At 49.4% G+C, this 14,704-nt stretch overlaps 1 protein-coding gene across 2 annotated transcripts in view; it reads left to right on the plus strand.

The window, feature by feature from the left end:
• The window catches only part of PIPOX (pipecolic acid and sarcosine oxidase), a 35,127-nt gene extending 31,527 nt beyond the window's left edge, over nt 1–3,600 (plus strand). For both annotated transcript variants that reach the window (XM_054689372.1, XM_037492278.2), the window contains 6 exons: nt 311–524; nt 770–952; nt 1,476–1,628; nt 1,991–2,149; nt 2,727–2,802; nt 3,082–3,600. In XM_054689372.1, coding sequence (XP_054545347.1) covers nt 311–524; nt 770–952; nt 1,476–1,628; nt 1,991–2,149; nt 2,727–2,802; nt 3,082–3,212 — 916 coding nt within the window. In that variant the 3' untranslated portion in view covers nt 3,213–3,600. The remainder of the gene's footprint in view (nt 1–310; nt 525–769; nt 953–1,475; nt 1,629–1,990; nt 2,150–2,726; nt 2,803–3,081) is intronic.
• The last annotated feature ends 11,104 nt before the right edge of the window (nt 3,601–14,704 follow it).

Here is a 14,704-nt window from a genome sequence, read left to right on the forward strand (position 1 = left end):
AAGCTATCTGCAGACTCTGCAGCACGAGTTCGATCCCTAGCAGGCCAGGGAGCTACCCACATGGCGCAGCAGACCTCTCCTATCTCTCCTGCTGCTCCCCTCAGCAGTGTATTTCACTCAGCCTGCCTGTTCTGCTCCCCCTCTGTCTCTGGTGAATCCTCTTACCTCCTGCACCGCTGGCCTGTACCCCAGTTCTTGTATATATAAATAAATAAATCTTTTTTTAAAAAAAAGAAAGAGTGAAGGTCCAGCGCCCTGACACGTACCCTCCCCCTCATCCTGGTGCTTTTGTTTGCTTGTTTGTTTACAGGCAGACTGGACTGCTTCTGCTTGGCATGGAGGACAATCCAGAATTAAAGACAATCCAGGCTACTCTGTCTAGGCAGCGGGTGGCCCACCAGTGTCTTCCACCCGAGGAACTGAAGCAGCGTTTCCCCAACATTCGGTTGACCAGGGGCAAAGTGGGTCTCTTGGATGAGTCTGCAGGAGTCCTCTATGCGGACAAGGCCCTGAGAGCCCTCCAGGTGGTATCGTGTGGGAGCAGCATGCGGCTCCTGTCCCGCGTGTCCTGGGTCCCAGTCGGCCAGTGAATGAGAACCTTTGTCTGTGGCTTTAGTACTGGCCTTTGGGGCAGTTGCTTTTAACATACCGTGCAAGGCCTTATCAACATGAAATAGGAGGGTCTAGATTCTGCACTCTCTTTTCTGTTCTAAGTAAAGGACTCTGTTCTCCAGGGTGACCATATGTTACTAATGCACTCTAATTTTAGGATGCAATTCAACAGCAAGGAGGTATAGTGTGTGATGGAGAGAAGGTGATGGAGATAAACCCAGGGCTACCAGTCAGGGTGAAAACCACCTCCAGGAGCTACCATGCCAAGAGCCTGATCATCACAGCCGGTCCTTGGACCAATAGGCTCCTCTGTCCCCTGGGAATTGAGCTGCCTCTCCAGGTAAGCAGAGTGGGAGAGCTGAGATTTGGTGTTTAAGAGAACAAATCTTGGAGCCATATAGACTCAGGTTTAAGTCTTGGACCTGCCACTTGCACTTGCTGGTGGATGACCTTGAGCAAATTCATTCACCTCACTGAGCCTCAGTTTTATAAGTTGTAGAATGGGAACTAGTGTTGTTATATAATGATATTATATGATTATATGATCAAGTCTTTGGGAGATGGTCTAGCCTATAGTTAGCCCTCAATACATGTGAGACATTTTTAATCCTTCGAGAGAGAGCGGGAAGTAGGGCTGGGAAGCAGTTTTGAGAGAAGACTAAGAATGGGGAAAGAGACAGCAACTGAGAGAGTTTGTGTCATAACAGATTTTGTGTCATGACACGAGAGCTGGATGAGACAAGGGTGGGTGAGTTAAGCAGGGTATCTGGGCTTGTATTAAAGGGCCACAGGACCCCAAGAAGAAACTGCTCTCATTGTCTGGCTTTCCCCCTTCATCTCCCGCTTCCTCTCCCTGCCTCAAGACCCTGCGGATCAATGTGTGTTACTGGCGAGAGAAGGTTCCCGAGAGCTATGGTATGTCCCAGGCCTTTCCATGCTTCCTGAGCCTGGACCCCAGCCTGGCTCCCCACATCATATACGGGCTGCCATCCAGAGAGTATCCAGGGCTGATGAAGGTGAGTGGAAAGGCATGGAGAAGGTTAGTAGAGGTCCAAGCAGATTTGGGGTATCTGGTCTAACTTTCCTTTCCACAGGCTCCACAGATCCTGGTGAGTAGCAACCAGAGGCTGCCTCACCACTAGCTGTTTTCAGTGCAAACCTTCTGAGGGAGTTCCCAAGCCAGCAAAGGGAGCCCTTCCTTTGTAAACAAGGAGTTGGGGTGGGGGTGGACTGCTAGGTAACCTCTTGTGGCAACAGTCAGCCTGTCCAGATGCGGACCATGGATGGGGACATCCTGTGTACAGACCTGTCCCCTAGGCTGGGTGGGGGTGCCAGCAGGCTGGCCCTGGCAGCTCACTGTGCTCTGATTGGGAGCCAGGTCTGCTATCACCACGGCAACAACGCGGATCCCGAGGAGCGGGACTGCCCTGCAGCATTCTCAGACATCCAAGACGTCCAAATCCTGAGCCGCTTTGTCAGAGATCACCTGCCTGACCTGGAGCCCGAGCCGGCCGTCATGGAGCGCTGCATGTACACGGTGAGGTGTGGGCCGTCGCCAGCCTCCCACGGCTCTGGAGGACAGGGGAAGGAGACAGGCCTTGCGCTGCTCAGGCTCTGTTTGACCCCTGACATAGTATGTGACTTGAAACAAACGAACTCATTTCTGTGGGTTGGTTCACCTCCACCAGAGAGGGGCCCAGGAGGTGTTATTCATATTCCTTTTCATTAGGAAACGAGGCTTATGCCTGGCAGTCTTTCACTATGTTTCCCAGAAGAGCTCTAAAAGATTTTTTGGCAAGATGTTTTAGCTGAGCAAGCCTTCGGGACTAAGAGAAGAGACAGATGTCACCAGGGCCTGAGGCATCTAGACTAAAGTTAGTTTACATGCATTAACTGAGCACCTACTGTGTTCATAGCTCCGCGGGACAAGAGAGGAGACGAATAAATGAGAAAGACTGGCATGCGGGAGGGGCACTGGCTTTCCGAGCGCATTTCTGTGTCCCCTTCCCATCCTTTCTGGAAACAAATCCAGCCCGGTCACCTCCCTTCCGAGTCTGCAGTTCTCCCTCCTCCCCCTGCCCTCAAAGGACGCAGGTGTAACTGTCTCTTTGCAGAACACTCCTGATGAGCACTTCATTCTCGATCGGCACCCAAAGTATGACAACATTGTCATTGGCGCTGGGTTCTCTGGTGAGTCCGAGGAAGGGGAGGTGGGATGCCTTAAAGCTGACTGACCTCAGTGCCAGGTATTTTCCATGCTCTTAGTTGACCAGATAGTTCCCCAAACGTAGCCATTGAGTTTACAAGGGGGCTGGACAGGCGATGCAAGAAGGGGTACTCATGACAGGAGACATCTGGCTTTGGGATGCCACCCAGAGGAGGTTAGCCTTACCTGGGTCTGTGTAGGGGACTGCAGAGAGCCCAATCCCAATCTATGAGGATGTCTGGTAACCCACTTTCCTTTCCCAGGACATGGATTCAAGTTGTCCCCTGTCGTGGGGAAGATCCTGTATGAATTGAGCATGAAATTAACACCTTCCTATGACTTGACACCTTTTCGAATCAGCCGCTTCCCTGACCTGGGCAAAGCCCGCCTTTGACCTCTGGCCAACAGCCTCTCTTTTGTGCATCAGAGCTGGGAATAAAACCCTCCATGGGAGAAGAGCACAAGGGACTATGGTGATGGTTCACGGGTGAATTGGTGGTGGGAATCTTATGGGGAATACACAACGACGTAAAAGATATAAAAAAAATTATTAGGGGCCTCCCTCATGGCTCAAGTGGTTAAGATGCAACCTATGAAGCTATCCACAGCCACTGCAGCACAAGTTTGATGGGGAACTACCCACATGGCACAGCAGACCTCTCCTGACTCACCTGCTGCTCCCCTCAGCAGTGTATTTCAGTAGATCCACCTGTTCTGCTCCCCACTCTGTCTCTGGTGAATCCTCTCACCTCCTGCATCTCTGGCCTGCACCCCAGCTCTTGCATGGATAAATAAATAAATCTTTAAAAAAATAAAAATAGGGACTCCCCGGTGACGCAGCGGTTGAGCGCTGGGTTGCGAGGCTGTCCGTGGCCTCTGCGGTGCCAATTCGATCCCCGGCTGCTCCCCGGCCACCAGAGGAGGGTCCCACATGGCGCGCAGACCTCTCCTGCCTCCCGCTGCTCCCCTCAGCAGTGTACTTCGGTCCTTCTGCCTGCTCTGCTCCCCGCTCTGGCTCTGGTGAATTCTCTCACCCTCCCGCGCTGCTGACTGTAACCAGTGCTTGTATAAATAAATCAATAAATCAATAAATCAATAAATCTTTAAAAATAAAATAAAATAATTATTAAAAAAAAACACTCCTGGGCCTCCCCTGGTGGCACAGCAGTTGAGCGCTGGGCTGCGAAGCTGCCCGCAGCCTCTGCAGCACCGGTTCGACCCCTGGCCACTGGCGAGGGTCCCACATGGCGCGACAGACCTCCACCCGCTGGTCCCCTCAGCATGTATTTCGTCAGTCTGCCTGTTCTGTTCCCCGCTCTGGCTCTGGTGAATTCTCTCACCCTCCCGAGCTTCTGATTGTACCCAGTGCTTGTATAAACAAACAAACAAACAAACAAATAAATAAATCTTGAAAAAAAAAAAAAAAACAACCAACCCTCTGTAGGGAAAGACTTCTCAGATGAAGGAAGTGGCTGTGAGATGACATGGTTTCCTTCTGCCTCTGTTGAGTCTCCCATAAATACCAGATGATTGAATCTACCTTCTTTCCCTGGCCAGCTGCCCAATCATACTACCTTTTTTTTTTTTTTCCTTTTTTGCCTCCAGAAGGTCAATCAGATATTCTGTAATCACAGAGCAGCAAGGACCTTGGAGATGGATGTCTCAATAAGGAGGGGGTATAAGGACTGGCTCAGAGACCAAAGCAGTTGTCAAAACTCTCTTTGCTGGGGCCTTAGATGAATTGGGGGTAGATTTGACAGAGGCTGCCCAAGGGAGGGCAAACAAGCTCATCTCCAGTTTCTCACTGCTGTCCTCCAAGTTTTTTTCCCTAAAACGAGAGCCACCCTCCATCACAACGTCCCATAAAATCTGGCTCATCTTGGACGCACCATAAATGTTGGTTAGGAAAAAAAGTGTTGCGCAAACAAGTAAATAACTGCATTGCATTCAAGTCTGTGGTGGGCTTTATTTTCCATGTGACCTTGTTTCTTGCAGACTTTAAGTGTTTAAATCAGCACCGGAGAATCCATTAGCCCAGAAATCCTGGAGGTCTTCATCCCCTCAATGTGCTGCACCCTCTTTCTCTAGATTCTTTGTCTGGTTCACCTCCTTTCTCTGGTTCTGTAAGAATGCTCTGCTCCCCGGTCTCTCTCATTAAGGTGTATTGTCAGGTCCTTATGAAGATGGAGCTGTTATACCAGAAAGAAAGAGAGAGACATACTCGCTTAGAAACCCTGTTCAATGTTTGAATGTTAAATGTGCCATTTTATTATCATTAGGATTGCTCCCACTTAATGAAACAGCATTAGCACCGAGTCGGCTGGCCTCCCTGCACTAATTGCTTTGGAAGGCAACGGGCTCATAACTACCCCAGAGCGGGTGGATGGGCGAGGGGTATAAACAGGGATTCATGCAGGGCTGCAGGCGCTCAGATGGAACTCATGGAACTCCAGCTGGAGGCTCTCCAGGGTGGGCCAGTGTGACCCAAGAGAGGGAGCTTTGAAGTGCTCTGGGGAGAGGAGAACCAGGGAGATGTTAGGAGGAGTCTTTGAGGGAGGAAGACTGGGACATGGGAATAAGAGTAAAAATATTCCCAGCGGAAATGCAGCCCAGAAGATTCCTCTTCCACTGCCTTCTAGGCCTAGGCCCCTGGATTCACACTGATTTCTACAGGGAATTATTAAAGCCATCTAGTCCCTCAACCCCGAGTCTGTTTTTGGGTCCTCTCAGCTGGTTCTCTGCACTTCAGCCTCTGTAAAATGGGAATAATCATTGTTTCTGTAAAGTGGGCAAAACACTAGCACATGGGTGAAGTCTGAAGACATTATATTAAATGAAATAAGCCAGATAAAAAAGGACAACCGCTGTCTGATTCACGCATGTGAGGGACACAGAGTCGTCAAATTCAGAGAAACAGGACACAGAAAGGTGATCTTCAGGGGGTGGGGAGAGGGGGAGGGGAGTTTGCGTTTAAAGGGCACAGAGTTTCAGTTTGGGAAGATAAAGAGATCCCAAGATGGATGGTGGCGCAGGTTGCATGACAATGATGTGAATGCACTTAATGCTCTCAGCTGAGCACTTGAGCGTGGTTTAAACAGTACATTTATGTATCTCTTACCACAGCCCCCAAAATGAGAATAATAATACTGCCCAGCTCTGCAGGAGTGTATCAGGATCAAATGAGACAGATCATTCATTCATTCATTCATTCAATCCACGTATATTTATGGAGACTTTGAGAGATGTGTGCCAGGCACTGTGGGTATGCCCATGAACAAACCATAAAACCGTCTGCTCTTGTGGCATTTACTGTGCCAGGGAGGAGAAGATATCTAAGAAATACTTGCAAGTAAATGAAATTGTACACGAGAAGGTGACAAGTGCATTGGGGAAAAACAGCAGGGTGGGGAAGACAGAGGATGCTGGCAGAGGGGTTTCCCCTTTCGATGGTGGTCAGGCTGGATAGATTGAGGAGGGGGCATTTGGGTAGACCTGAAGGAGAGGGAGGGAGTGTGACATGCCCACATGGGGCAGTGCGGAAGAGAATGTGGTAATTGTAAAGCAAGGTGCTGTGTTATTACTGAGAGGGTACAGAATGAGGTACGGAGAGCGATCAGTGTAACATCTGGCCAGCCCCCAGGCTGGCAAAGTTAGCAAGAAAGGCAGTTGGGAATTTCTCCCTCGTTCCAAATGTTCCCTCTACCTCTTCTTCTCTCAATGCCACCCTCCTCCCCCAGCCAGCTGCAGCTCCCCTTCTAAAATATCCAGTCTTATTCAGTTTGCTGGTGACAGCTAAAGGAGGGGACCAATGTCTAGAGGAGGCTGAAAAAGGACAAGTGGGGGATGCTGACGAGTCCTGACTGAGCTGACTACGGCCCTTTAAAACGAGCTGCTGTGTCCTAGAAACGGAGAGTGCGAGGCGGGGCAGGGCAGGGGCCTGTGGGGAAGGGCAGGTGTGTGTGGGAGGGACGGGTCAGGGAAGAGTGATGAGAAGCAGAATTGGATATAGTGTTAGGGAGAAAAGGATGTCCTAAAGCTAATTCCATACAGGCTTTGTGGACTCCACCTGGGGGTGGAGTCCACAAAGCCTGTATGGAATTAGCTTTAGGACAACCTTTTCCCCCTAACAATAGGAGCTGGCAATGTGCAGGCCAAGAAGGCACTCAAGGACCTACAGGGAAGCTTCCCGCCCCCAAAGCCAAAGGACCTGATCCATCAGGAATGGCCAATGGGGGCAACTGAGGATTTCTTATTGGGAGTGGTGTGGGGCTCCAGAAGGGAAGAGGAGATGAGGGAGTAAAGAGTTTCTGGGTGCAGGGGAGAGGAAAGGTCACTGTGGAAGGTAGCAGGGGCTGGAGGACATCTTGAGAGTTTTAGGAACATTGAAGGATTTTCCAAAACAGACCTGACAGAATTACCTCCCTTCTCCCTCCTGCTTGAACGTGCATGGCCAGACATCCCCTTTCAGGCGGATCCTACGCATCTTCAAGATGGAAGGAAATCAAAATAAATCGGACAGGCAAGAGGAGCCCTCTGGAAGGGCAGCAAGGGTCTGCACAGGCTGCCGGGGAGAGATAAGGGCAGCAGAGAGAAAGAGGCCAGCATGGTTGCCAACCAGACTAAGGAAAACAGAGGCAGGCTAAAAATAGATTGGGGGTGGGGAGGGAGGCGAGGCAGTCCAGAAAAGAAGGAAAAGCAGAGGCAATCGATGCCTTTGCGACTCTGACCCAATTCTTCATCTTTCAGCCTCACCAAACTGAAAAATCAGGGGGTTTGGGGAAAAGGGGAAAGACTAAGACAGAGGGAGGAGAGTCAGGGGGAAATAATTTGAGTCCTAAAATGCAGGCAATTGTGGGATACGAATCAGCAATCAGGATCGGGAAAAGAGGAGGTTGTAGTGTAGTCAGTGCTAGTCGCCACACTGGTGGTGCTAAACTCTCACCAGAGTTTGGTATCCCAGAAGGCGCGTGAGTGCGGCTTGGAAGGAGTTTCAACTCTCTCCAAAGGTGAAAGGGGGCATCAAGGCTTAGTGGGTTGATCTGGAGACAGCAGACTGGAGAGTGACTTGCTGCTGGGTTATACTTCTCAGGAGAGTGAGGAAAGAGAGCTGGGTTATTGGATATCATCTTTCGATGGTGGGCTTCCAACGCAGCAAGGGGGATTTACGTTAGACCTCGCGAAATCCATCCCACTCAGTAGATGTGTGAGATATTGAGTCAGCTATGGAAGCACTCTGTCTGTAGTCTTCTCTTGGAAATCTTTAAAAATGAGAAGCCCATCTGTTTCGGCCTGTGCAGGCTTGCCTGAAGGTCAGAGCCTCCCCGAAAACCTCTGGAAGACTTCTGGCTAGTGAGGAGAGCCAGGATTTTTATGACCCAGGAGGTAGGTCTGAATCGGGCGTCTGGGCAGCCACCTAAGGAAGGGTTAACGTAAGCTTGGGGAGGGGGGAGGTACTAGGCCGGCTGCTCTGTCAGGCGGGAGAAGGGAGAAGCTGCGGGACAAGGGGCAGGATTCTAACACGGAGGACCCAGTGGCATTTACATAACTTTGAATAATGAATAAGCCCAGCTCTGGGGCTCCTAGTCAGCATGCTCATCTGCATCTTTATTAAGCTTTATAAATGATTCAGCTCCCTACCCCTTCCCCCTAGCCCCTGCCCAGCCTGCCCCAAGCATCAGGGTAGTTGATTGCTCATTATTTTTGACTAGATTTGTTTCACCAACATTCAGTGAGGCATGGCGTGGGGGACACAGGAGGGAGGAACGAATCCGAAAGGCAGGCAGAGTGGAGGGCTGGCAAGGAGGAGAGGAAGCGATCTTGGGAAGGCAGACAACTGCGGTGAGTTAGGGACTGGGCATAAGTCACTAAAATGCTCCTGGGGCCACCATCTTAAAGAGGAGAAAAGATTTCTTTGATGCTCTGAAATGTGCTGGTTTCAGCCCACCCAGTCCTCAGTTTCCCTTACAAACGCCTGCTGGCCCCTCGCTTAGCTCCAGCTCAGTGGTGCTGAGCCACTTGAACAGCTGAATGAGTGAGTACAGCCTCCAGGGAAGTTCTCACTTTTTCCTGAGGCAGGAATTTTGCTATTTTCACGCCAAAAAAAAAAAAAAAAAAATCTGCTATGCTTGCAAGGCCAGAACAAGCACTAGGCGTATTAGAGAAGAAAGATTAGAACAGGAACACGTGGTATGTGAATTTGGGGGGAGAAGGGACGCTTGTGACCAGAGGGTTGGCGCCCCCCCTTGACAGAGGAGCCTGGAGGAGATCGCAGCCTTTCCCCGTGCAGATAGGCCAGGTGGCGCCCCGGCTCTGACAGCGGCCTGGCTTAGAGGCAGGAGAGGGGTTGAAGAGCCGGGAGGAGGAGGGGTTGGCAGGAAACTGGTAGGGGGAAAGGTAGAGCATTTCTCAACCCTGGCCGCACACTGAAACCACCCAGGGAGCTTTAAAAAATATGATGCTTGGGCCCTACCCAAGAACAATGAAATCGGAATCCCTGTGGGGAAAGGCGCTGGGCATAGTACTTTTAAAAAAACCTCCTTAATATTATTTGGATCCTGATTTGAACAAACTAATATGTATCAGGGAAATTTAATATTGATTATATATTTGGTTATCAAGGAGCTCTTGACACTTTTATTTTTAGATGATAAATGTTGTGATTGTGTTTCATTGAGGAGTTCTTTTCTTTGAGGGATAGATACTAAAGTATTTCTTGATGGAGTGGTCTCCCATCTGGGGGCTGCGTCCAAAGAATCCAGTGAACTAACCAGTGGGGAAGTGGGTGTGGATGTAGATAAAGCAAAACCCACGTGGCCTTGATTGTTGTTGAGGCTACGTGATGGTTAAAGAAGATCATCGTATAAGTCTTTACTTTTTGTCTATGAAACAAAACATCTTCTCGACTATCCTTACATGCAGGAGGTCAGGAACACGCTCAGCAGACAGGGACCAACATGGACCCCAGAGGGCATAACAGACTTAAGAACAGTTTTGTGGGACCCTAAATGATAGGTGAGGGGGCCCAGAGCTGCAGGGGCCACTTGGGGGACATATCTGCAGTTAGAGATGCATGAAGAGGGTGGGGTGCAAGGGTTCTGCAGGCTTCTTCCCAGTCAGAACGATCTCTAGGGTCTTAGATCCCCCATGTTCCCAACACTAGGCCAGGCTGTTGCACTGTGGGGAGGCAGCTGCTACCTGAGGTCCTGGCAGCATTTCTCTTGGTACCTGCTCAGTACTGACTGACTCCACAGGAGCCCGACCCCCATCTCAGGCAAAACCTTCCCCCACAGCCGTCACCACTGCTTCCCTGCCCTGTCACTCTCCCAACGATGGGCTCATCTGCCTCTGCCAGCGAACATTAGCCCAGCCGACTTCGCCAGAGAGGTGACGGGAGGCTGAACACAAGCCCACAGAAGTAGGGGCGCCCAAGCAGAGGCTGCTGGCAGCGTGGTCTGATGACCTAGAGATTCGCTGCCAGCTTGATCCCACTTGCATTCCATTCCTTGAATGAACAGATTCCAAAGAATTCACAATTCTCACTCAATTCTCCACTACCTCGGAGAGGTCAGGTCTCCACCACTTGTTCCGACACAGACCAGCCGTTCCCACGTTCTCGGGGGAGAAATAATCCCCTGCCCCACGGAGGTGAACGAATGGTTTCCCCAGCCGCGGGGTCCCCAGCCGCACAAGCCAGCCCCGCCCCTCGCTCCGGCCCCTCACCCCCGCCCCTCGCCCCGCCAGCAATGCGGTGTGCTCAGTTTGGGGTCCGATCTGTCTTCTCCGCTCCATTACCTTCCGCTGATGGCCTCTAGGGACTGAGGAGGGGAGAGGATTGGAGGGGGGGCTATTTAAGAGAGTTTTGGAATCTGTGTCTGCGCATCACCCGCTGCCATGAGTTATTTCAGCGCCGATGTTTGTCTCGAGCTGATTATTCCAGCCCGAGAACAGGTGGAGCAGCCTGCGGTGGCTTATTCGTCAGCCAAGGCCATCTGTTCCCAACAAGCTGAGATTTGTAGCTGATTTCTACTGGGGAGCAAGGAGTGGGGGCAGGGAGGGAGATGGCGACCACCCCAAGCCACAGGAGATGTTCTCCTGCCAGGTCTTGTGCCCTGCCTGAACCCCTAGGCTTCCTGGTCTAATATTGAGACTGTCTCATTTGCTGAGAAACTCACTGGTCACTTGACTCTGGAAACAGCAAAAATACTTTTTTCCTGAAGTGTCTAAACCTTAGCTGGAGCCAGGTATAAGAATCACAACCCCATCAGGCAGGCACAAAGTCTGGCCAAGGAACCATTTCCACCATTACGGATCTTTTTTTCAAGCGTATAACCATGAACCAAGTATCGTAAATGACTGTCTTCACCCTGGGCTTCTCTTCATCTCTCCACCTCCAGTACCTTTATCAATATAAGTGTTCGTGCCCCAACCTGTCACCTGCACGGTTCCAGGCTGCATGGGAAGGCACTTCTAGTTGCTTCCTCTCCATCCGCTTCCTCTCCCCTAAATACCCTGTTCAAGTTCCACTCTCCAATCTGTTCCTCTTCTAGCTTCGACTCTCAGTCATGCCAAGAGATGCCTGCTGCTTTAAGAATGGCTTTCCCCGAGCAAGAGATCGAAGCAGTTTCTAAGCAGCTTTGCCACATGGTTTACCCCCACAGCTACTATTTCTATATATGAAATGCCAGGAAAGAAGCTACTGTTATCGTCACACTAATATGATAATTTGGAAGCCTTCTTTGTATTTAGCACAGACACACATCTGTACTGACTTTAAAAATGGTATGAAAACTTTATGTTATAAACACAGACACGTCATGTACAACCCACACCCCATATAAAATTGTTTCTAATTTTTAGAGGTCCCTTCTAATATTTATCTATTGATCTGTTTTCACATGCATTTTTTGTCATATAAATGTTCCCTTAAGAACTTATTCATGAAGCTATAAGACTCTCACTTTTTAGTTGGTTCTCTGGGCTTATTTTGCCAGTTTCGGGGAACAGAAGCTCCTTTTCTGCTATTAAAGCTGCCCAGCGGCACATCAGAAAGAACAGCCTACACAGAAGAGCTCCAGGACCCTCAAAGTCAAGCTATGGGGCTTGTGCTTTGAGTGCAGAAACTTAAAGGGCACTGGTACTCAATACAATCACTCTCCCTTGCTCCCCAGAGGACACTGTTCTGGTGGGGGCCAGAAGCACCTCTCAAGCAAGAGTGCCAACCTGCAACAGATGCCAGGTCCCAGGATTAAACATGAGCCATGAGGCCTGTTTGGCAACAGACAACTTTGTATTTACCTTGCTGAGTCAGTCACTGACTTGTCTTTGAATTTTTTAAAAAGATATTTATTTATTTATGCATACAAGAACTGGGGTTAGACAAGAGGTGGTGGGGGAGGGGATTCACCAGAGACAGAGTGGGGAACAGAACAGGCAGATCTATTGAAATACACTGCTGAATTCTGCCTGCTCTGCTCTGCTCTCCGCTCTGACTCTGGTGAATTCTCTCGCCCTGCCGCGCTTCTGACTGTACCCAGTGCTTGTGTAAATAAATAAATAAATCTTAAAAAAAAAAAAAAAAAAAAAAGGAAATACACTGTTGAGGGGAGCAGCAGGTGAGACAGGAGAGGTCTGCTGCACCATGTGGGCCAGCTCCCTGGCTGGGGATCAAACTCAGGCCACTTTGCCACGGGAGTGTCCTTGTGGTGGTAGCACTGAGACTTTATCCTGAGGCCACCAACGAGACCCCAAGCCTTTCAATTTTAAAAAAAAAATTTTTTTAAATTTTTGTATAGAAGAACTGGGGTGCAGGCCAGAGGGGCAGGCCAGAGGGGCAGGGGGTGAGAGGATTCACCAGAGACAGAGCACGGAGCAACACAATGCTGAGGGGAGCAGTGGGCGAGACAGGAGAGGTCTGCTATGCCAAATGTGGGCCAGCTCCCTGGTGGGGATCGAACTCAGGCCTGGAGCTGATAGCACTGACACTCAACCCCTGGGCCACCAGGGACACCCTGCTGACCTGTCTTCAAAGATCAAATGTTCTGAAGCTATTGGCTGCATCTTCCCTATATAAGGATTTTTTTTTAAACTCCTCTTTTTTTTTTCCTTCACTTTCAAATTCCCTCGGGTCCTCTCTTCCACAAATCCATTTGCTTCTTTTCCTAATCTAGTCAGATCACAGATGTAGCACAAAACATATAAAAATTTATTAAAATGTGGAAACTCTTTGACTCTTAAGCCACCTCAAATATAATTTGCCTGGATGGTGTCAAAACTTAATATCCTTTTTGAGGATTTTTTTGGGTAAAACTGTCATAACTGACTTTTGATATCTAAAGCAAATTCTATCTGCACATCTAAGTATTCCACTGGGAGATTTATGTCACTGACTTCAATTGCAAAGCACACATCCTTTTTGGAATCTTCCTTATGTATATGACCTATCACCGGGGCTTATACTACAGAGGGCTCAATTTTCTGTAAATTTCTTCGTAAAAAATCTAGTCTCCTTGCTAACTCCAAATGGCGATGGCTCTGGAAATCACTCCTCGCAGATCAAATCTCAGAGAGTGGTCTGGATTGTTCTGTTGTACTGTAATGAAATTAGACTGGGGTGAATATAGCTTAAAATATGCATTCTGGGCCACGTGGAAGTGTTATTCATATTGTTGGCACAATGTGCATGAAGCACAAATGTGATAATGTACGGGGGAGGCTCTGAAAATTGGAACGAGGAACACAAATGTAAGATAGACATTTCCCACTCAAATTGCCAAGAAGTGTTTTCTTCCGAAGTTCAGGCCTTGGTGAGTACCAGGCACATAACAATGTGAGATGAGGCTCGTGACAGCGATTCTCTGCCTTCCCAGCTCTCTCTTCAACCTCTGACAAGGTCGGAATAACTGGAAGATGGAGGCACCTGGATAGTTGCTGGAACCAAGCTGAGGACCCTGCAAGGCTCTGTGACCTCAGTTTCCTTTTGGGGACAGCACTTCGTAGAGGTGTGATAAAGTTTAAAAGAAATTGTGCAGACAAGTATGTAAGCACCAGGGACATCTTAGATGCTCAACAAATGAGAACTATCACTGGCTTTTTCATCCTCATCATTTCATTACCTGTTGGTTACTACCAACAGGCTGGGAAGGGTGCCCTTAGCCTCAGATGTTGCGTCAGCCTCAGCTCCTGCCAACGACATGCACGAGCGCTCAAAAGAGCGGGAAGCAGTATTTTGGGGTTGTTGAGCAAGGAGTTGGGTCCCCACATTGTTGCAATCCTAAAAAAGCAATGCAGATGGGCTGGGCCTTGTCAACTGCTCAAGAATCCCTGCGTCTTTTTAAGGTGTGGTTTCTGGGAAGTGCGACATGAATCTCCTGGAAGGGGTGGAGCCAGAGGCGCAGTGCACCTGAGGCCGAGGTTATGCAAATAAAATATGAACATGCTGCTATACCTCGATTTCCTAGGGAAGGAGAGGATGCCTGCCTGGACTCACAGGGCTAGGGAGGAAACCCGAGAGGAAATGAAAGAGGAGGTGCAACTGGACGGCTGGACCAAATCCACCCAGGACAGACCTCGTGTTGGGAGAGGCATCCTATCCTGAGCATCCGGATCTCCAGGGCCCCTAGAGCCTCCCTTCGGTCTCTCTGGCTCCGCGCCACAGGTGATAAAGGGGTGGAGAGGGAGGTTCTTTTGGCAGCAGTGAGGGCCACCCTCCCAATTTAGGAACCAAAAGGTTCTTGCCAGCAATATCACATTGTTTTACAGATTGGGAAACAGTTCCAAGAGGTTAAGTCCCTTCGGCTAGTGGTAGAAGAAGCCCTCGGTATAGCAGATTTTATTTGTTTTTTTTTTTTTTTTTTTAAAGAAGCATGTATTTATTTATTTATTTATGAT

This window comes from Talpa occidentalis, unplaced genomic scaffold (assembly GCF_014898055.3).
Source record: "Talpa occidentalis isolate TD23 unplaced genomic scaffold, MPIMG_talOcc4v2.1 talOcc4.7, whole genome shotgun sequence".
Classification (NCBI taxonomy): domain Eukaryota; kingdom Metazoa; phylum Chordata; class Mammalia; order Eulipotyphla; family Talpidae; genus Talpa; species Talpa occidentalis.